This window comes from Lepidochelys olivacea (assembly GCF_965140295.1).
Source record: "Lepidochelys olivacea isolate rLepOli2 genome assembly, chromosome: 2".
Lineage (NCBI taxonomy): Eukaryota > Metazoa > Chordata > Testudines > Cheloniidae > Lepidochelys > Lepidochelys olivacea.
The window spans coordinates 72,406,705-72,430,673 of record NC_140412.1 but is presented as its reverse complement, the minus strand read 5'-3'; the positions used below and the strand labels follow the sequence as shown (position 1 = coordinate 72,430,673).

The following is a 23,969-nucleotide window of genomic DNA, read 5'->3' as shown; positions in this document are numbered from 1 at the left end:
CTGCCACTGTAAGTACATTAATGCAGAAGTTGCGTACAAATGTTTCCTTATCCTTATCATTTCTCATCTGAAAGATGGTTCTTCTGCTATTGCAATTCCCTGTTACATTATGGGGCATTGATAAGAAACTCAATAAATGTCACCTTTGCCTTTAAGTCATTTCTGAACCAAAGCCCCATGATATAAGGAGAACTGTGCCTGTGGAGGGGGCATCTTCTGCAAGAGTAAAAGAAAGGTCCTGGTTACTTGTGGTAACTAAAGCACTTTTCAAAAATGTAGACGTGTTAAGTCCAGTGTTACAGTCAATTTCCAGCTCTGGTAATTTGTTATATCCAAAATCACCGAATAGTTTCAACTAGATAAATGGTTTTTCACTTCTTGTCCTAAATTGTGCAGTAGTACTAGAGTAGAATGGCTAAGTGCAGTATAAACCCTGGGTGCAATACACTATGTATAATGGTTTGAGATCCTCAGTTCCTTCTGGATGAAAAACAGTATAAATAAAAGATATTATTGCAGGTCAAATTTCGTCGGTGAGATACAGCAATACATTGCAAACTGAAAAGATAGTAGCTTTTACTGATACTCACCTATTCCATCAAAATCAACATTCAGACCCTGTTTAACATGCTCCTGTATCAGCTGAAGTGTTTGCTCAAAAATCTCTCCTGCTCTTGCAATCTCTATAGTGAAAGGATCCCGTGGATAGTGGAATTGAGCCAACAGATCATTTGGAGTGAGGGGACGCCTGCAGAAATGAAAAGGACCTATTGAAACCAATATATTAAAACTAATTTCTATGTAGAAATATGACCAGAGTTTCTCTATAGATACTCAACATCTGAAAATAATCTCAAAGAAGTGAGCCTGCTTCAAGAGAATAGTCTTAAACTGATGGTGTGTAGAAACCCACATGCAATAAAATATTTAATTTTCTCCCCTTATATGGGTGTTTTGTGTATGTTCTAGAGCAAAGCCAAAGCAATCATAGACTGTTAACACTAAACAAAGGCAATGCGTTTGACCCTCTACAGTGGGATATCACAGAAAATATTATTGCTCATCTGACCCTCAGACTCTCCAACAGCGAACTCATAAAAATACATTTATGGTATTTTCAAGGAAAGAACATTATACTTTCTCCTGACCATCCTTTCTGGACTAGTTTCTGATTTCCCTTTTGTTAAAGGAAAAAAGCATTTAGAAAGAAAACTGTGTCAATTACTTGCCCCTCCAAATAAAGGGATAGCCTACTATTCACCCAGGAATGGCTGAATGCTACCATAAAATTCAAAGGTTAGACTGAATTGACCTGAACTTTATGACTAACAAGAAAAAAGGAGCTCCGGTGTCTAGCCACACTGCAACATATTATTGCCTTTACCTTCCACACTTAAATGCCAAAGAAATATAATACAGTTACTGTCTGTTCATGGAGGGAATCATAAGATAGTGATTTCACCAAGAAAACAAAAACCTAAGGCTCACACAGGAATGAAAACTTCTCAGGGTTAGCACTGTCAATCCCTTTTTCTGTACTGTACTGCAGCAGTGACAGCCTCTAAAACTTAACTGCTTTTTCTACAACTTTGCTCCCCTCTGCATTACACAATGGAGGAAGCACAGGGACTAAAGAGACCAAACACTTTGTTCCTGTCCTGAAGAGAAGGAGGAAAAGCAAAGCTAACTTTTTATGGATGTTCTGTTTGGTTCTTTCCTCCTGTTTCCAAAGCTTTGGCTACAGAGTTCCTGCCTAGGTTAGTCCTTGGCAAGAGGGCACATTGAAGCAGTAAGCCACATAAAGTAGTCAGGTGGCAGTTGAATAGCGATAGAGATGGGCCTAAAAGGTGAAATACTAAAAAAATATGTTTTCTGACTTTGCTCAGTGTTGAGCAGCATGACTTTCCCTTTGAAAGTTTAACTGATAATGAGTACTACTAAGAAACCATGTCTTGGCTACAAGCAAAAATATGTTTTGACTACAAGCCATGTCCTGGCTACAAAAAAATGTTTCATTACAGGACACTTTTTTGAATGCAATGTTGTTGTAGCTGTGTTAGTCCCAGAATACTAGAGAGATAAGGTGGGTGAGGTAATATCTTTTATTGGACCCACTTCTGTTGGTGAGATAGACAAGCTTTTGAGCTCTGTGTAAGCTCAAAAGCTTGTCTCTCTCACCAACAGAAGTGGATCCAATAAAAGATATTACTTCACCCACCTTGTCTCTCTAATATTTTTTTTTGTAATTTAAAAACACATACAAGTTAAGCAGAATAAAAATATGAACATTTTCTGTGAGCAAAGATCAAATAAATTCTTACTGCGAAAACAAATGTCTTCTTGTGGAGTTAATTGCACTGTCAACTTTTTGGATGGCATTGAGAATGGATGATTCAACGAAGTTATCACCAGCTTGTCTACCTTGCGTTACTGCAAAAAAAAATCCATAGTTTGAGAAATCTCATTTTTAAAGTTCAAATGTATGTGATATAAATAGCACTTAATAACATTTGGCATTTTAAAGTGACAAGCCTTATAAGAACAAAAAAAAGCTGTAAATCCTGACATTTATATTAGGCATTGCAAAGAATAGACAATTATCTTCCATACAATAATCCTAGCTGGCATGTTCAGCATCGGTAAAGAGATACAGGAATTTTTCACCTTTAGATCACTGGTTCAGATCCAGTTAGTAATGACAGATGGTTATCAACATACAGCTGCTTAGTGACTTTTGTGAAATGAGTCTCACTTCAATTCTTAGAGGAGAAGGAGCCCCCAGAAATCATCATAATAGGAATTGAATCTCAGTAGAAAGGTCACAAGGACAAAGTACCCTGAGCTTTCAACAACATTTTGGTCATCATAAAAGGAACCAGTCTGAGGTCCCCAAACCCCAATTGTTAAGAAACCATAAACATTGCTTTTTAGGAACAATGCACTTCTGGGGCAAGGCGCTCAGCATACACAATCAAACAAGAGCCACATGTTCACACGCTGTCACTCTTTTGTCAGAGTAAAGCAGACTGGCCATATTGAGGGAGCCTCACCATGAAGCAGTACTATGAAGTCACATTTGAAAAAGGAAGTTAGCATCATAAAAATGAAGCATCTGAGAAGAGGCAGAAGGGTATAAGGTAAACTAAATAGGACTTGTAAAAACCTTTCCATCACAGACAAGCTCTAGAACACTACAAAACCCCAAGAACAATAAGCAAGAGAGTCCATTCCCATCATCTCACCCATTTTCCAGTTAGCCCTTGCTCCCTAGTAAAAGCCAGGAAAACAGTGGAGCTCTCCAACATGAGAGGTTCATTGTGAAAATGGTAGGGTAGTGATATCTGATGAGGTTATTAACTCATGTAAATTAGTCACAATGGTAGTTCATATTAAGTGGTGCTTTCTCACGAGACTATATATACTGAGGGAAGTTACGGGTTGCTCAGTAGAGCAATCTACACAACATACAGCAGCATGTTTAAAAAAGCTACAAGATACTTTGGATATAAATGAGAGAGCACATAACATTTTATATGGGATAATACATGCAATATATTATGCTCAATTGACGTCACAACAAACAAAGAATAAATAGAAGATAATATGCACGGATCGTTGTTACTGTTGTATAACAGAATCTACATACTTTACTGTTACTTTGGGGGGGCCTTATAAAAGATAAAGGCCCGTTTTTATTTAAATTTTATTTACATTTTTATTTAAATTGTACCAATCCTTTGTCAACTACAAAATAAGCATGGGAGCCCCTTATGGAACAAACTTGTTAAACCCTCAATTCTTATCAGTCCATTCTCAGAGATTGACAGAACCAATAAGGTTTCTTGACTCTGAGAGAAAATACTTTGCCCAAATAGTTTTTTGTACTCTAGAGCGAGAGCGTGCACACAGATGCCAAAATTCAGGCATTTTTAGCATGCAACCCTAAATGGCTCCAAGAACAACCCCCCTGAAAGTAGACATACAAAACTGTGCCATGCAAAGCCATTAACATCATCCTCCCATTTGTTTTTGGATTCCTTAGTCATTAGTAATGCATTGTTAAGTTACAGTTTGTAGGATAGAATTAATTGGGAGATCAGCACAGATGGTAAAATTACTGCAGCGTGTTCAGAAAGTACCATCTTACATTCTTAAATTTTGCATTTTATTACAATGACCTTTAAATGGGTACACACAGGGAAAGAGCAAAAAAAGAAAAGGGGGGGGGAATCATGCAACATTTTTTCTTGATGATTTCTTCATGCACCAAGTCACTCCAATTGTTTTGAATGCAGTAGAGTTTTCTTCTTAAAAAGAAAAAATGTGATGTAACCCAAGGCATACCATGCAGCTGGTAAATCCCCTTCTAGTGACACTGAATCGGACTGCCACATGATAATTGTGTTACAAATCCCAGAAATAACTTTTTGTTGGATACAATTAAACTGTAATGACATTCTTTGTTTTATGCAGTGTTGTTGTAGTCATGCTGGTCCCAGGATATTAGAGAAACAAGATGAGTGAGGTAATATCTTTTGTTGGACCAAATTCTGTGTAAGCTCATCTCTCTCACCAACGGAAGTGGTCCAATAAAAGATATCACCTCACCCACCTTTTGTTTCTCTAATATTCTTTGTCATATAATTTTCATTTAATCATAATGTATCTGCCTCTTTCCTTACTTTTGAGGGGTTTGGGTTTTTTTAATCCAGAATATTCTTTTAACTTTTTTTTTTAATAATAAGTGAAATACATTCTCAAGCTTAACTCTCCCTCAGTTCAATTTTGGGTCTCAAAGAAATTCTACTTCTTGAAAGGTATTATTGCTTTAACAAACACTTTAAAAAAAGATATTTGCTAACATTATACAGGACCTGCTTTTGAAATGGCAACCAGTACCTCAAAACTATTTGGGGACAAACTGCTCTTGGTTTAACAAAAAAAAGACAAGGATAAAGGTAAATGTTCACGAGGAGATAATTTTCCTTGACATATATTTCATTTTCCTTGATGTTTAACATTATAATGTCTACTAACTGGAGAAAGAGAAGAGTGTTGTCAATTAAATATTTAATGAAAACATATTTACGATTTGCCTGTCAAAAAACTCTACAATCATTACAACTCAAGACACTAGGCAGATTTTCAGAAATTGAAACATTAGTAGCGGAACAGCTACTTGGAAACTTACTGGTAACAGTCAGCACCATACTGGTTGTAGCCAGGCCAAAAGAGTTCCTTGCAACACATTCATATCTCCCCTGGTCTGCTTGTCCTAAGTCTCTGATTGTAAGAGTGCCATCCGAGTTCACATGGAATTTGCCACTCTCAGTAATCTGAACACCAGTCTACAAACAAAAACACCCGAAGTGCATGTTATTGGTGTCTCTCGATTTCTTCTCTGAAAAGGTGGGAAACTATTACTAATGAAACATCTCAAATCAACTACTGACTAGAGGTAGTCTGATTCACGAAGGCCCTGAACACATGGAACAATATTTGTCGGGGACTGAAAAAAAATGTTTTAGATTTCACCACAGACAGGGCATAGGAATATAAATCAGAGTGCTTCAAAGTTGGGGGGTGGGGATCTGCTTTGTTTTTCTTTCCCATTAATGTGCTACTCCCCTCCCTCTTACTGTTTTATCTGTACCCAGTAATGTGCAAAGATGACCTGTGAAAACACTGTGGAAGTAGGAGAAGTTCTTGGTGTAACTAACTGAATGGCTGAGTACAAAGGACTATTTGGGCAAAGTATTTTCTCTCAGAGAGTCAGGAAATCTTATTGATGCTATTAGCCTCTGAGAATGGACCAATGAGAATTGGGGGGTTAACATGTTTGTTTCACAAAGTGTCTGCTTATTTTGTAGTTGACAGGAGTGGTACAAACAGTTCAGAGTTAAATACAAATTGTTTTTTTTTCTTTATCTTCTATAGAAAAAAAGTAATAGTAAAGTGTTAGTTATTGATTATATTTAAATTAGGAGGCTTTCTTCACAACTGAAAGTAAAAGGAAATGTATAGAGTCTCCAACAGTGTAGCAACTTAACGTTTTGGGAGGGAATCTCGTGTATGTAAAAAAGCCCTAGCAAGAATTCCATCAGGACAGGTACCATATAGGATAAAACTAAGCCCCAACATGGGAGCATGCCATGAGTGGGGCTGCAGGAGGAGAAGGGCAGATTGGGCTGGGAGCAGGATCTCAATAGCACAGAGTACTTTGGAGATTTTAGGGTAGGAGTGCGAGCTCTGATGGTTGGTCATGTAAAGTGCAGTTCCGACAACTATATGGGTAAGAGAGTCCAACAGATGAAGATTGAAGAAAAAAAAGATACAGGCCAGCGAAGGAATACAGATAATGCAAGATGGCACTTGATATAAAAATAATAAGATAACTATTGTTATGCAGATAATTAGTTTTGTTGTTAGGTAGATTAAGATGATTTAAAAAGGTATTTTCGGTTAGTTAAAACCACAAACTAGTTTAAGCTCACCAAAACCACTATAAGAGGAAGGGTTGTGACCGCTGCTACAGGAAGAGTCTGAGAGAAGCAGACAGTAGCTGACAGAAATAAGTGCAGCTCACAGCTAAGCATAGGATACAAAAGAGGGTGTTGAACAATGAGCAACGAAGACCACGAACACCTGGATGATGATGTGGGTCCTCCTTTTCACTCTAATAAGGTCATTACTTATAATATGAGGGAAGCATTATTGCAGTAGAGGTTTATAGTCATTTTGAGTACAGCGTATGGGATGTATTTCCTTTGGTAAAAACAATCAGCTTTTGGGAAATAAAGGTACTTTCAGTGAATTTTCAACTCATAGCCTTATTCTTAGAACCAGATCCAAAAATTACCACAGCCAACCCAAGGAGACGTGGTGGGATGTCATAAAGGAAGACATGTTAGCATGTGGTATGATAGAGGATATGGCATTGAACATAGCACTTTAGATGGAGAGGACTCAGAGTGGACTCCGTTGATGGGATTAACGCAAGACAGATGATGACAACTTTGTAGATTCTAGTGCAGCTCCAGGTTATAGCATTACCTCTAGGCAGAACTGCAATGATTTAGAGCAGCCCCCTGGGCCACCTAATTTATGCGGGAGGCCATTTCAATCCCAAAGAATCCCAAGACTTTAAGTATGGCATAGCACACTCTTTCAACCCTTGTTTTGTACTATTACTGAAAACAGGCTATGGTTAAAAAAACTTTTATGTATAGTAGATTTGTATAGAGCTTTTAATCTTTTAAAGCCTTCCAAAATGTAGTAATTTAATTAATCTGATCTGTTTTGGATGAATTTTAGATTGTCAAATTGTTTTAAAAGAAGAATATGTTGCTTTTAAGAAATAATACTTAAGACCAACTTATGCCATCCACTTGTGTTGCTCTTAATCTATAATTAGGGACTGAATCTGCCCTTAGATTGGCTTGCTAATTTTCTGATGTAAAATAGCAAAAATACAATACAGGCCTTTAAACGACAGACTAAATTGCTGAAGTTTGCTCTTTGTCATTTTCAAAAATATTAACAAATATTTTTAAAAGAATTGTTTGAGGATTATAATAGGTGTCTGTATTTTGGTAAAAGCTACAGCTGCAACTAAACAACCCTGGGTCCATTGCTTTTAAGGTTCTGCATCAGCTGGACAAGATCGAAAGCCCCATAGATATAATCAAGTAACCCTACCTTGCTCCAGCTGATTGTGGGCTGAGGTTCTCCATGTGCACTACAAGGAATCTCTACATTCTTTCCAACCTCTGCGCTGGTATCTTGCGGAAGTTGAGAAAATACTGGCAGAGCTGCAGAAAACACAAACACACATTCCTTATATTGTCATCTCTTCTAATACCCAACAGTGCCATTGAGTTACACTTTCCTGGATTGACTAGGTTTGCCATGGCTAATAGATCCTCAGCTGGTGTAAACTGTTATCGCATCATTGACCTCACTGGAACTATGACAATTTATATCAGCTGGAGAGCTGCCCCTCGGAGCTTAGTTACTGTAATGAGAACAACAAAGCCATGCTATCCCATGTAATTAGAAAACAATAGAGAAGTCTTACTAAACTTTGGAAAGGTCTTATTCCACTTACACTCATGCTATAACATTCACTAGGCTTACTTATTTTCAGATGAGCCCTAAGATCATATAAAGGTCCTTTGTTAAATTTTCTGTTTCTATAGTTTAGGGAACAGATACTCATATGTTGAAACATGTCTAAAGTTAGCAGGAAAAAAATACCTATAACGGTCCTATCATAAATTACAGAATCATAGAAAATATGTTTGAAAGGGACGAGTTCGGTTATTTCAGGATGTTGCATCAAAAAAGAAAAACACTATTTTAGGCAATAAATGGGCCTACTTTTGATTTAGATGACTCTTCTGCATTTGTGATGACTACATCATTAAGTAAAATGGTTCACTACCCCATTGCCCTAACCAATTTTATTTTAATTTTAAAGTTAAATTTGATCTTTAACAATATAACCTCTTACTTCCTGTTTTACAACTGGTGTTTGATAGAAACAATCATTTCCTTCTATCATTGCCCTTTAAATATTTATGGGAAGTAATAATCCCACTTTACACATTGGGGAGGCACTCTTGTGTCCTCACAAGTAACAATGTTGACATTGATGGTACTAAATTAATGGATTAAACCCTTTTAAATGACAAGGAAAATTCACTCTGCTTGCTGTAAATCCAAAAATATATTTATAGAAAATTTTACCATATTCCATAATATGGAAACTGGATAAATATAGCCTGGATTATTTTTTGTTTGGGATTTATATTTCTATAGGGCCAAATTCTCTGCCCAGCACCATAGAAATGCTTCATGGGAGCTGGAATCCTCTCCTAATAGCCTGTGGAGTGTTACTGGAGTTGTTCCGCACCAAAATACAGTGTGGCAGAAATGTGAAATGAACAAACCATGGTTTTGCTCTGTTATACATGGGACTCAGGTACTGAAAACAAACCATGATTTCGTCTACTATCCCCAAAAGTGAAAATTATGTTTCTAAATACACATTTATCATTAAAAGTGTGACCATCTAATAAGTTTCTAGGCATATTTACAACCTTAAAAACAGCAGAAAACAAAACACCTCATCTATTACCTTGGGGTTGCACGTTCAGCTGGACGGTCATTCTCCTTACCCCCAAAGCACTGACAGCTTGGCATTCATACTGGCCTTGATCATGTTGGGCCACATGTACAATACGCAATGTTCCAGATGACAGCACAGTGTGGCGTCCATCAGAAGGCAGCTGACTTCCTGCAATGTGTCAAACAACTGAGACATAAATATGGTAAATTACACTCATCTTATTTACATACTTGTCATAGGGTTTGGGGTTTTATTATTATTTTAGTTAACATCTTGGGAGGCAATATATATTAAAAGGCAATCCCTTTAAAATTCTTGACATGGTTAATTGTGAGTATTTTGCTCTTTCCTTTCAAATTCTAGCATTGCTGGTCTTTTTCTCTTTGCTTATTAAATAAGATGTTAATTTACTCATACTTTTAAAACATTAAAATTGCCAGCAACTTAGCAGAGAACTCAAAGAGCATTTGATCACGTTTGATAATATCAAATTCGGAAGGGCTAATATTCATTATTTAGACCTTGTTATGAAAAAAAGATCCAGTCCACAAAAAGAGAAATTGAAGGACCAGGCAGTCCAATGAATTGTTACAGTAGTTTTTCACCTCTGGAAAACTTAAATGATTTAATTTTAGTATATGCTGACAGTACTTGAGTGGGGAACAATGGGTTATTGAGCAATGTGAGTTGCTTCCTTCAATGTCATGGACAGATGATGAGCTATTCATCATCTTGCTAATAGTGTTGCTTTTTATTGAGGGGTGTGACAACAGAGAGCTCACAATGTGATCTGAAGGAGAGCCAGAGTAGATAGGTGTTGAACTCAAACAGTAGTAATAATAATAATGTTCCCATATAGTGCTTTTACTCCATATGTCTCCAAATGCACTTTAGACACAGGAGGTAAGCGTTATGATAATTACTGTTTTACAGATGAGGAAACTGAGCACAGAAAGGTGAACTGACTTATACAAAGTCATTCAAACAGGGTAGTACCACAGCCAGGAAGAGAATGCAAGTCCACTGCTCTGTCCACTAGGACACACCCCACCTCAGTAAACCTGAACATTTGGTAAGGAGTCAAACAACTTAAGCAATCAGAATCTGTCTTATGAAAAAAGTAATCAGAAACTGGTTATAAAGTGAGCCCTTTTTCTTTAGCTTCCAGATTTGCACTAGTATTGTGGTGTAGGAAGGAATGAGGTTAGCTGGACACTAAGGTTTTTGTTAACTGGTTAAATTCCATAATATTTATTAAATAAATAAACTTGTCCATGTAATCTCAGGGTGACTATATCAGTATTATTTCCACTATGTAAACTGGATTGCCACAAAATTCAAAAACTGAAGATCAGGTGGTATTGAGTTGTTTGCTAATTTGAAACTCTATTGCCAAGCAACCCCCTTGAGCTATTTCCTCATTTCTAGTAAAATTACTAAGTTAAGTCCATAACATATCACTGCTATTTAGTAACATGAGGATAAATCCTCACGTGTTGAACCCTTGTACAACGGCAGATTGTGACCAATAGTGCAATTTACATAAGAATAGAACATAAGAACGGCCATACTGGGTCAGACCAAAGGCCCATCAAGCCCAGTATCCTGTCCTCTAATAGTGGCCAATGGCAGGTGCTCCAAAGGGAATGAACAGTCAGGTTATCATCAAGTGATCCATGCCCTGTTACCCAATCCCAGCTTCTGGCAAACAGAAGCTAGGGACACCATTCTTGCCCATTCTGGCTAATAGCCATTGATGGACCTATCTTCCATGAATTTATCTAGCTCCCTTTAGCACATAATTACAAATTGATTACATAGCCATAGGTTCCATAAAAGAAGATGGTTCCAAAACATTAACATACTGATATGAACATATTTTGCTATTGCTTGCTTGGAAATAACTATTCAGTCTAAAAGGAAGCAGCAGATGTTATGAAGTGACCTTTTAAAAATCTATGGGTATTTCCAAAATTACAATGTGCTAACATCTATCCTCAGTTAAGCATGCAAAATTCAACAGAAGATGCACATGCTTAGTTGAGGAAAGGAGGACAGAAGTCCACCCAATATACTTAATTTAAAAAAGACAACATAAACCAGGTAAAGTGAGATTTTTGTTAAACAGTAACATTATCTTTTGTCATTAATGTTACAGCAAGCAAAATTATTCTACCAATAGGCAGCTCATCGTAAATATATACACTATGTAAGGCCCCAGCTCCAAAGAGTCTAAGGGTCAACAACTGAGGCTAGAAAGGAAAACAGAAAGGCTGTGATTGTGGAAAGAAGGTTCCGGGTAACAAACTCAGAAATGGCATGGGCCTAGAACGATTGAACAGGTTGTAGATTGGTTTGTTTCTTTAAATTGTATGTATATACCATAAACATCTTATAAAATAGAAATGTTGTCTTCATCCTACTTCTTGTGAGTGTTGCAGAAGGAGTTGATCGTAAGGAGGAATTTGAATGACAAGACGAAGGTTGCCTGGCAAACCGAGTCTGTGAGGGAATTCCAGGCATGGGGATGGATATGGGAAAAGTGGATGACTGGGCACGGAGACCAGCATCATTGACAGACCAGAGCATGCGGGGTTTTTGTACACATGTGATGACATTAAAGAGATAGCTTTCAGAGTAACAGCCGTGTTAGTCTGTATTCACAAAAATAAAAGGAGTACTTGTGGCACCTTAGAGACTAACCAATTTATTTGAGCATGAGCTTTCGTGAGCTACAGCTCACTTCATCAGATGCATGCCGTGGAAACTGCAGCAGACTTTATATATACACAGAGAATATGAAAAAATACCTCCTCCCACCCCATTGTCCAGCTGGTAATAGCTTATCTAAAGTGATCATCAGGTGGGCCATTTCCAGCACAAATCCAGGTTTTCTCACCCTCCACCCCCGCACACAAATTCACTCTCCTGCTGGTGATAGCCCATCCAAAGTGACAACTCTTTACACAATGTGCATGATAATAAAGTTGGGCCATTTCCTGCACAAATCCAGGTTCTCTCACCCCCTCACCCCCCTCCCAAAAACCACACACACAAACTCACTATCCTGCTGGTAATAGCTCATCCAAAGTGACCATTCTCCCTACAATGTGCATAATTAAGGTGGGCCATTTCCAGCACAAATCCAGGTTTTCTCACATCCCCCCCACCCCCATACACACACAAACTCACTCTCCTGCTGGTAATAGCTCATCCAAACTGACCACTCTCCAAGTTTAAATCCAAGTTAAACCAGAACATCTGGGGGGGGGGGTAGGAAAAAACAAGAGGAAATAGGCTACCTTGCATAATGACTTAGCCACTCCCAGTCTCTATTTAAGCCTAAATTAATAGTATCCAATTTGCAAATGAATTCCAATTCAGCAGTTTCTCGCTGGAGTCTGGATTTGAAGTTTTTTTGTTTTAAGATATCGACCTTTATGTCTGTGATTGCGTGACCAGAGAGATTGAAGTGTTCTCCGACTGGTTTATGAATGTTATAATTCTTGACATCTGATTTGTGTCCATTTATTCTTTTACGTAGAGACTGTCCAGTTTGACCAATGTACATGGCAGAGGGGCATTGCTGGCACATGATGGCATATATCACATTGGTGGATGTGCAGGTATACGAGCCTCTGATAGTGTGGCTGATGTTATTAGCCCCTGTGATGGTGTCCCCATAATAGATATGTGGGCACAATTGGCAACGGGCTTTGATGCAAGGATAAGTTCCTGGGTTAGTGGTTCTGTTGTGTGGTATGTGGTTGTTGGTGAGTATTTGCTTCAGGTTGGGGGGCTGTCTGTAGGCAAGGACTGGCCTGTCTCCCAAGATTTGTGAGAGTGTTGGGTCATCCTTTAGGATAGGTTGTAGATCCTTAATAATGCGTTGGAGGGGTTTTAGTTGGGGGCTGAAGGTGACGGCTAGTGGCGTTCTGTTATTTTCTTTGTTAGGCCTGTCCTGTAGTAGGTGACTTCTGGGAACTCTTCTGGCTCTATCAATCTGTTTCTTTACTTCTGCAGGTGGGTATTGTAGTTGTAAGAAAACTTGATAGAGATCTTGTAGGTGTTTGTCTCTGAGGGGTTGGAGCAAATGCGGTTGTATCGCAGAGCTTGGCTGTAGACGATGGATCGTGTGGTGTGGTCAGGGTGAAAGCTGGAGGCATGCAGGTAGGAATAGCGGTCAGTAGGTTTCCGGTATAGGGTGGTGTTTATGTGACCATTGTTTATTAGCACTGTAGTGTCCAGGAAGTGGATCTCTGGTCGCTATCTTAAAACAAAAAAACTTCAAATCCAGACTCCAGCGAGAAACTGCTGAATTGGAATTCATTTGCAAATTGGATACTATTAATTTAGGCTTAAATAGAGACTGGGAGTGGCTAAGTCATTATGCAAGGTAGCCTATTTCCTCTTGTTTTTTTCCTACCCCCCCCCCCCCAGATGTTCTGGTTTAACTTGGATTTAAACTTGGAGAGTGGTCAGTTTGGATGAGCTATTACCAGCAGGAGAGTGAGTTTGTGTGTGTATGGGGGTGGGGGGGATGTGAGAAAACCTGGATTTGTGCTGGAAATGCCCACCTTAATTATGCACATTGTAGGGAGAATGGTCACTTTGGATGAGCTATTACCAGCAGGATAGTGAGTTTGTGTGTGTGGTTTTTGGGAGGGGGGTGAGGGGGTGAGAGAACCTGGATTTGTGCAGGAAATGGCCCAACTTTATTATCATGCACATTGTGTAAAGAGTTGTCACTTTGGATGGGCTATCACCAGCAGGAGAGTGAATTTGTGTGCGGGGGTGGAGGGTGAGAAAACCTGGATTTGTGCTGGAAATGGCCCACCTGATGATCACTTTAGATAAGCTATTACCAGCTGGACAATGGGGTGGGAGGAGGTATTTTTTCATATTCTCTGTGTATATATAAAGTCTGCTGCAGTTTCCACGGCATGCATCTGATGAAGTGAGCTGTAGCTCACGAAAGCTCATGCTCAGATAAATTGGTTAGTCTCTAAGGTGCCACAAGTACTCCTTTTATTAAAGAGATAAGGTCAGATAAATACAAATTGCTTTAAATATCCCAATTTGAGTAATTCTATGCAATACTTTCTTGATTTACTTAGTAACTCTTTCCAACAACAACAACAACAAAAAAGGGCTGGAGGTTGTTTTTATTTATTTTATATATAAAATGCAGCACAGAAATTTGATCTAAATTAGATTTGGTTATACCTGATTTGGTCCAGGCAATCACAGGAAGAGGATTACCATCTGCTTCACAGTGGAAATCTACTGTGCGCCCTTCTATCACCACCTGATTGTAAGGGCTCACTGTAAACTGCGGAGGAGCTGAACAGAAAAAAAAAACTTGACATTAACACACACTGCAGGTGTAAATCATTTCATGTGCTTTCCTTTACTACCAAGGAAGAAAAGTGTTCTTTGTGTTAACATTTGCAGTACTGAAAGCAGCTAAAATAACTGGATAATATAGCTATGTATATAAAGCAGAAACCCATTACCTTCAGAAGAACTTTTTACAATGTCACTAGAGTCACCACACAAAATTAAAAACTTGGGAGAATATGGCTTGCAAGAATGATGATCTGTCACAGGTCCATTAAGACAAAACTTTATTGTAATGAGTACAGCTGGGACTCTGAGGGCGAACAGTACACAGCCCTGGCTCCTATCAGTGTCTTCCTATTTATGGTGGATAGCAACAAAACATATTCCTAAAACCCCATTCTCTAAGAGAACAGAATTCATGTCTCATAGCATCTTATGCAAAAATCAACAAAAGAAACATTCTGAAATCAAAACTCTTGTGTATGATAACAGCAGCAGTAAGGAACAACATGGAAGATTTCCACAATTCTTCCTCTGCCAGAGAAGCACCAAAGGTGAAAGCCAGACTTCATCTCATTAATCAAGGAGAAACTCTTTGTTTATGGTTCAAATGCTGCCCTTGAACCTCCGTATACAAAAATGCTAAGTACATGGATGGAGGCTACTGTTGCTGCCGGGGGATGGGCTTTATAGCTGATTGCTGGTAAAAGTGCTTCCCAACTCCTCTTTCACAGTGTGGTGAACTACAGGGCAATGTTGCTTTAAGTGGCTGTGGAAACACTGGTTCCCCAACAACATACCTTGTGGTGGGGAGAGGAAAGGACAACTGAGGAGTTACCTCAGATTAGGTAGGGGTGAGTAGAGGCAGCAGCAATGGAAGGACGGATGTAGGAAGGAGCAAATTACTTCTCCCTGCTACTCCAGCTCCTGCTTGGTTCTAGTAGTGACAGGATTTTGGGGCTGTTTTCCCTCCTCAACCAGTGGGTGTGATATAATGTGCCTTTCATAACATTATTCCTGCTTTAGATGAGAAAGTAAATGAGGATACAGCAGTAAAGATGGACTAAAACAAGAACCAGTTATTCAAATCCCCTTCCCCAAACTTGGAGGGTTTGTATGAAATGGGACCACCACTAATTTTAGTTTTGTAAAACAAAAAGCATTTTTTTGCCATTGCTATAGCAGACAAAAGGCCAGAGTTAATGTAAAATAATCCACTGGAGAAAGAAGATGAAAAGAAAGTAGTTCATAGTTAGGTGTCCCTAACATCAACATCCAACCTTTCCATGCATATGTGTCTCACACCCCCTTAAGCTTTTGCTTTCTTAACTACGAACAGTTAATGCAGATCTCACTTTGTGGAGGTAAGTAATTCACCATGTGCTACACCTCCTTAAGAAGTGAATATGAATGCCATATTTCTTCACCTTTTCCCAGTTCCCCATTTCTCTGGGTGTTTTGATTCCTGATTTAAATTCAGGAAGACGACTTTCAGAAACTTCAAGCAACTGAAGTTAAACTTCAATTCAAAACACTGCAACTTAAGGTAGCTCAACTGATATTATTGCATGCTTCTTTTATCTTCTATTTTATAGATTTTTTTAAATAAAAATTACTACTACTGATAATTATTTCCAGTAAATATGAATATATCATGATTGTGAGCTATGTGAATAAACATATCCTATTAAAAAAAAGTTTTCCCCCAAATTGTACACTTCATCTTGACTTTGTTTTTGTGTTCCATTTTCTATATATATTTGTGTTCCCTCTTCAACATGCGTGTGTGTGTGTGTGTGTGTATGTATATATATAAACAAATTACTACTACCAGTAATATCTCTGCTGAAGAGGAAATACAAACACAAAGTCAAGATGTAGCATTCTCTCTCTCTCTGTACATATATAAAACACCACACACAGCATGATTATGGCATGGTTATGGCATGCAGAGCCAGGCATTCAAACCACCTTATCTCTACCCTGTAGTGACACCATGTACCAAGCAAAAGATTATAATTAAAGCACTTTAGTGAATGTGGTGTCAAACTAGATGAAACTGACTTTTAAAAGATGAAGTTTTAACTCCCTGCCCCCTCCATTTATGGTGCTTGGTAAAGGCACAATTAAGGTAGTTTGAGTGCCTCAAGAGTGCATTTCAATACATTAACTGCTTTGGGTTCCTTTAAAATTTAACCTTAACTTTGAATTTCCTGTTTGGTTTGGGGATAATTAAAACATTCTTGTAATATGTTATACCATTAAGTTACTGATATGTCAGCTCTACCGGATCTCCACCTTCATTTTTTGCCTGTGAATATGCACTAGGCACCATTTAAAACTCAGCATCATTTGTCTCGGAAACCTGTAGTAACTACAAGCTCCCAAAGTTAGAACTAGTAATTCCATAGTGGCAGCATGATGTGAAAATGATTAAATGTTTAAAGGCAAGGATTCCATATGTCTATGAACAGAAAGATACACATCCTGCACAGAATTTTAGATTGCCTAGGAGAGCATAACTCCTTCGAGAATATTCACTGTCTATTCAGAATTCTTCCTCCAGATGAGCTGTCTTGAAAAAGGAATTATTATTAATTACCGCATCACAAACAAAAGATACTAATTATGCTCAAGGGAGATTCAAGAATGGCTAAGTACCATCAAGTGTAATGAGACTTTTGTCTAAGGTCCCAAACAACAATCCCATGTAGATTCTTCAGAAGATGCTATGGCAGAAAGCCATGTTGTAGAGTATTAATTAAAACAGCCAAAAGAGTTGGCTTAAACGTGAGCAAAACCCAGTACTAACTACAACCAGGAAAACAGAAGATTAAAATCCAAATGGATTTGTCATTTCCACATTTCATCTCTTTTGTCACTGATTAACTTATGTTCTTGGGACACGACGTTTACAATCGGGTAAAACTGGGAGTTGTATTGACCATTCTAAGGCAGACCATTTGATGTTATAATACATTTGACTCTTTCACGCTCTCATTTATTGAAAGCCCAGAAGCAGATTGCCAATGCTAAAAAATTCATGAAGTTACTTAAAACAATTTATTTCCAATGAGGAATCTGAGTATCAAAGTTATTAATTATTATTATTATTATTATTATGTTTATATTTATCACATGAACAGAGTTTTGTTATCTTACTAAAATCAATTAAGGCAAAACCTTTCTGGCCACACATTATAAAGCTGCTTACTGGGAATGCATATTGATTTAATTAATTGAGTTTTGAATGTTAAATATTATAAGTCTTATATACTAAGCACCTGCCTCACATATTGATTTCAACTTTTGAATGGGAAACAAATTTTCAATTTTTATTTATCGCTTGTCTCAGCCAATCTATAGAGCAGATTTTATGTTATTCACTGTAATTGCTGCCACAATATATATGGATACTATAGTAATTGGAACAAAAAGAGGGAGCATCTGCTCAAATGACATAAGCGTAACATGTAAAACACAACATGAAATCTGTTCTCACTGTGAAATAAAAGAAGCCGCCTTTTGCATACCAGTTGGTTGACTAATGATCCAGCTAAAGAGAAATTAAAAAGCTACACACTGATACATAAAAGTAACAAGGAAGCAGAAAAGAATCTGGAAGGACAAACAGATGGCGATTTCTATCATTTGGTCTCTAAAGATGAAAAACTGCACTCTTTTGCTGGTGTTATCATAGGTTATGCATTATAAATAGTATACATCCAAACAAAGTAGTTCAAAATGCATATATAGGTTATTTAGGAAGGACACATAAGGATAGATAAGATGTGACATCGGTGGGAAATAATTATTTATTGCCAAGAAAAAATTAGAAGTAAAATAACCCGGAGATATTCATAATAATAATGGTAGCAGAGAACCCAAACAGGGAGGGATCAACGATTAAAGCCTACTGGAGATCTGTGATAAACCACTAGTTCATATGCTGTGTAACACAATTATGATAATTTGTGCAGAAGTACAAATTAGAGTAATAAAAATTATTTTAATCATTCAGACTATACCAAGACAAATTCAAAGCACAAACTGGGTATTTTTGAATATAATAATGAAAACCTTCCTGCTATCATATGAAGAAGATACTAGAGAAAGAGTAAAGATGATTTTGCTGTCATTTTTTATATTTTTCTTTTAAATGTACGTATTTTTGCCTTCATGATATTAAAAAACTTCAAACAGGAAGGCAAAGGCCGAATGATCACAATTGTTTTTTTAAGACTTTCTATTTATTTTGATGCTTTGATAGTGAACACTTTTCTTTGCTCAAGTATTTACCGTTGTGTTTTTTTCTGCCTTCCAAAGGGAGCTGCAAACCAACTGAAAGCTTGAAAGTTTATTGTAGTAGCCTCACAAAGGAACTCTTTAGCCATTTATGAAATAAAAATATGCATTTTCTTACAACACTTCTCTCACAAGAAATATCCCCTCAGCAATAGCAACATGCTATAGAGGGAATACTTTCCTCTATCCCTTTCTATGTAAGCCTCCAAATCCAACCTCCCTTTCCTCCCCCAAATAAATTTGTGCTAAGACTGTGCCAATAGGATCTGCCCATAAAAGGCCAAATCCTATTTGCCTTCTACATGCCACATTCTCACTGGTTAAGTTTTGAAGTCAATTCCAGAAGCTGATTTACTTTATGATCTAGCAGTGGCCTTTGAGACACCACGACTTCTAGGCTTCTATAAAGTTTAGAAACAAAGGTGGTCATGTATCTTCTATTTGCAGCAGGTTGGTTTATTCATCATTAACATTACTGGGTCAATTCTGTTAAGTATTTTTGAACTGGTTGGCAGGGTTAAATTGATCTGAAGGGAGAAGAGAAATGCAGAGCTCTTTAATTAGACATATAAGAAATCATTTACTGGGACTGTACATTGAATTTTTTAAAAGGCAATGGTGAAAAGTGAATGAAATAGTTTGAAGTACAGTGGGTGGGCAGTGATGTGGATGAGAAGAAGCAGAGTGGTACTCATCCCATGGAAGTTTTGATGGAATGTACTTATTCATCTGGCTCTGTACAGGAACTCTGGCCAACCAGTAAACAGAGAAAATAATTACCTCAGAACTTGAAACTTCTGGATCCATCTGGGAAGGCATCTTCCAGATGGATACACTGTCCTGTATGGACCATCACCACCAAGGCACAGATGGCTGCTTGAGCCCATGATTTAGGAGTTTGAAAATGGAGAGCATAATGGATAAATGACTTGGCAGACATATGTAACAGTGATTTATATACAGTATAGGATAGAGAGGAGAGAGTTAACAGTGTACAATAATTCCCAAAAATGTCTTGGCATGGGGCCTAGCAATCAAACTAGAGCAGCAGTTCTCAAACTGTGGGTCGGGATCCCAAAGTGAGTCGCAACTCTATTTTAATGGGATCACCAGGGCTAGCATTAGACTTGGGGTGGCCTGGGGCTGAAGCTCAAGTGCTTCAGCCCCGGGCAGTGGGGCTCGGGCTTCGGCTTCAGCTCTGGGCAGTGGGTCTCAGGTTACAGGCCACCTGCCCAGGGCTGAATTCCTTGGGCTTCTACTTTGGCCCCCAATCTGGGGCTTGGGCAGGCTCAGGCTTCGGTTTCCCACCTTGGAGTTGTGTAGTAATTTTTGTTGTTAGAAAGGAGTTGCGGTGCAATGAAATTTGAGAACCGCTGAACTAGAGAGATGAAAATAGGAGACTTTGCCCTTTTTAGACAGAATTGAGCATGCCTTTGTGATTGATGAGAGTGGTGAGTAGTGTGAAAATGACAGGGACATAACAGGGAGACTAGTGAATTTAACCAATGAACTTGAAATAGTATATGCTTTGTGTATGGGACAGGGGAGTGTGCTGGCTAAAGCCCTGGCATTCAGGCAATTAAATGAGTCAGACATGAAGATCTGCTTATGACCTTCATGTGTATACGTAATTATTGCGTGTTAACAGGACCAGAAAAAAAGAGGTGCAAAGATTGCTAGACAGACAGTAAATCTACCTTCTCTTTCTCGATCTCTCAGTATTTAAGTGAACCAGCAATGGCAGTCCATGGGGGTTCATGCACATGGTCAAAGAACACAAGGAAAGATTTTAAATGTCTTAACATTTTTTGGGCCTGCTTACATTCTGTATGCTCTCTTTCTCTCCCTAAAGTGCTTCTCAACTGACTCTGAGAAGATCATAGCCACATTGATTTAGACAGGCAACCTACTGATTATTATACCTAGATCATCCAGCCAGGAATTGAAACTGTACCTGGTGAGATTTTCAAACCATCTGTGTTGACCTAACTCAGCCCTTGTTGATGTCAATGGAAGCCGAATTAGCCCAATGGGGAGCACTTCAAAACTCCCACCCACAATGCAATTTAAGTGACCAAACATACAGCATAAATAGCAAATTGCAAACAATAAATATTTAGAGAGGGTATTTTGTAAATAATCCAAAGGCTAAACTGGTTGGAAGAAATGGCTCAAACAATTCAAAACAGTGAAATAAATATTTAAAAATAATTTCTTCATAAATAATTTCTAAAGAGAAAAAAAGAATAACAAAGAATGTATACCCAGCTCTGTTCCAGACTGTGGACATTTTCTGCCATAGTAATTGGAGATTTTTAAGAGCAGATTAGACAAACACCTGTCAGGAATGGTCTAGATAATACTTAGTCTTGCCTTGAGTGCAGGGGACTGGATTAGATGGCCTCTCGAGGTCCCTTCCAGTCCTACAATTCTAGGATTCTGTGATGATAAGCATGGCATAAAAACATACCATTACATTCAATTAATTATTGCAACTCATATGTAGGAATGAATCCTCACACACTGAACAAGCTCCAATGGGTGTAAAACACATCAGGTTGTCTGCTTAGCAATACAGTTCACCATAAACACATCACCCCAATGCTCAGCTCTCTGCACTGGCTCCCCGTTGAATACAGGGTCAGGTTCAAGGTCTCCAGCCTGATCATCAAAGCCATCCCTGGGATTGGCTCTAGCTACAGGTATCTGAAACATTGCATCTCCCTCTGCCACAATGACTTTCTCCGACATCTATGATCCATCAGCACAACAAAGCTGTTGAACAATGGGGGAGATTCACGACTGCAGGAAACACTGTGGAACTAGATTATGGATCCCAGTACTGCAAGGGACCACAAAACTAACCACTTTCAGAACAAAATGCAAAACTTGTTTATTTGACTTAGTTTTCCCTAAGTAAGTTTTTCCACACACACCCAAAATGCACATTCATACACAAGTAAACAAGCCAACCCCCTCTAAAACTAATCAAGTTATTTTCCTTACTGGCTAGAAAGAGGGTTTTGGAGTTTTTTTTTTCATTTTTCGACACTGTGGATCATGTAAGTACCAACCTAAATAGCTAAAAAATTGTTTACCTAACTGCTTATTTAACTATAAGGTCCTAAAATGGACTGTCAGGTTTGATCAAAGCTAACTCAAATGGTTGTTAGACTGTAGCAGGGGTAGCTAAATGATGCCTTGCACCCCTTTGACTATTCTGGGTGTAGCTGTGTTGGTCAATGTTGGTCTTCCCTGACTTTATACAGCCAGTGTAAAATAGTCTCAAATAAACAAGCCAAATTCATTCCTTGTGTATCTCTACTAGAGTCAATGGAGTTACTTTACACCAGTGATGAATTTGGCTCAGTGTTCTACTAATAAATATTGAATGTTTGAAATACTAATATATAGTTCCAATAAATGTATTCCTGAGGGCTCAGTTCTGCCCTCAGATAGGTATACACGTCTACTGTTCAGTCAACAAGTACTGTGTACATGTGTTTCTGAGGCAAAATTTGACTGACAGGCATATTGGTATAGACCAGACAACAGATTGCAAGACAACAAAGAGTCCACATTTTCATCATACAATTCAAAGCACACATCTTAACACACGACCAGAAAGCTATGTTTCAGGCTTGAGCCATGGAAATCTCAGCAGCAGCTTCATCTTCTACTTACCTTGTACAATAATAATTGCTGATGCTTGGACAGAGCCCTGGTTGTTACGAGCATGGCAGATAAACTGATTGTGGTCCTGCAATGTGATGTTCTGAATGAAAAGTCCTCCAGAAGAAGTGATGTTGTACCTAGATTCATCCAGCGACTCTCCATTTCCTCTCGTCCAGTTGATGTGAGGTTGGGGGTGGCCTGTGGCCATGCATTCCAAAGTGGTGCTGGTGCCAACTAAGACCTCTGTATTCCGGGGTTGAATGATAAAACTGGGCTTGGCTAGGGAAGAAAGAAAAACAAGGTGAAAGGGGGCTTTAATTTCCACCTTTTCAAACTAAACTGCTATGCTACTCTTTGAGTAAGGATGATCTTTCACATAAGGCACTGGTTTAAGACGCAGAAGATTGAAGTTCAATTCTCAAGTCTGCTGCAGACTTCCTGGACGGCCTGGGGAAAATTACATAATGTCACACTGCCTCAGATCCCCATCTGTAAAATGGGAATGACAACACTTCCTTTCTCCCACTTCTAGTCTCCTTAAATTTTAAGCACTTCCACCAGGGATTCTCTTACTGTGTGTTTGTAGAATGCAAAACAAAATGGGGCCCTGATCTTGATCAGGGTAGTACTGTAATTCAGATTAAGTTTGTATAATTTTTCATATTATTAAGTGAATACTTACTAAACCTCAAGTTGAGGTTTGGGGATGCTTTAAGGAATATATTTGAGGATTAAAAATAGATATATTTTTATTCAAGTGAATGAAAAATGTGTTTCCAAACTAGACAAAATGCAAAGAAGCAGGAAGTATTTACTTGGAACACTGGAGTATCTGAGGAAAGCACTCTGTGTCTTGACTTCGCCTGCCACATTCCGGGCCATACACTGATAGATGCCTTGGTCAGATTCTCGGGTATTCTGAATCATGAGGGTCCCATCTTCAAGCAAATTCAACCGCCTGTCATCTTTCATATCCAATGAGTGGCTGAAAATAGAGGAGAACTCTGACAAGTTATCTTTGTCAAACCTGCACATTTTGGAACACTTCTATCATCTTACAAATTAAGAAAAAGACACTGAATATTTTGGGGAAAGTATAAAGACCAGATCCTGATGACAAACAAGTGCATTTATTATAAATTAATAGATCTGCATATTATGCAATTGGAATTTTATACTTGGGATAGAGGATAAATTAATGATACTGGGACCATGCATATGTTTCGATGCAATGTTCAGCTTCTAATTATGGGTCTAATACTGTGAGGTGCTGCCACCCTCATCTCCCAGTGAAGACAATGGGAGAGGAGGGCTCTCTGTACCTTGCAGGAATGAGCCCTCTGTTAAGTTCTTGAATTTATTTTGATTTTGTTTAATGAAATGGTATAAATTGTCCCTGGTTCTAACAGTCTAAAGTAGCAAGATTTATTGTACATGGTCGCATCAAGGTTACCTGGGTTTGGTCTGGGTCCTGAGGAGAGCACAGGTATTGTATAGCCACTGCTCCCCTCTGTGG

General features: G+C 38.4%; 1 protein-coding gene across 3 annotated transcripts in view; it reads right to left on the bottom strand.

Annotated features, from left to right (window-relative positions):
• Positions 1–23,969, bottom strand: part of PXDNL (peroxidasin like) — a 283,093-nt gene that overhangs the window by 72,710 nt on the left and 186,414 nt on the right. For all 3 annotated transcript variants that reach the window (XR_014710245.1, XM_084619291.1, XM_084619292.1), the window contains 8 exons: positions 23,269–23,438; positions 22,463–22,732; positions 14,357–14,473; positions 9,140–9,298; positions 7,699–7,811; positions 5,192–5,348; positions 2,322–2,430; positions 591–748 (listed from right to left, as the gene is read on the bottom strand). Coding sequence is in view for 2 of the 3 variants with exons in the window: in XM_084619291.1 (XP_084475417.1) it covers positions 591–748; positions 2,322–2,430; positions 5,192–5,348; positions 7,699–7,811; positions 9,140–9,298; positions 14,357–14,473; positions 22,463–22,732; positions 23,269–23,438 (1,253 nt within the window). In the remaining variant the exon portion in view is untranslated. The remainder of the gene's footprint in view (positions 1–590; positions 749–2,321; positions 2,431–5,191; positions 5,349–7,698; positions 7,812–9,139; positions 9,299–14,356; positions 14,474–22,462; positions 22,733–23,268; positions 23,439–23,969) is intronic.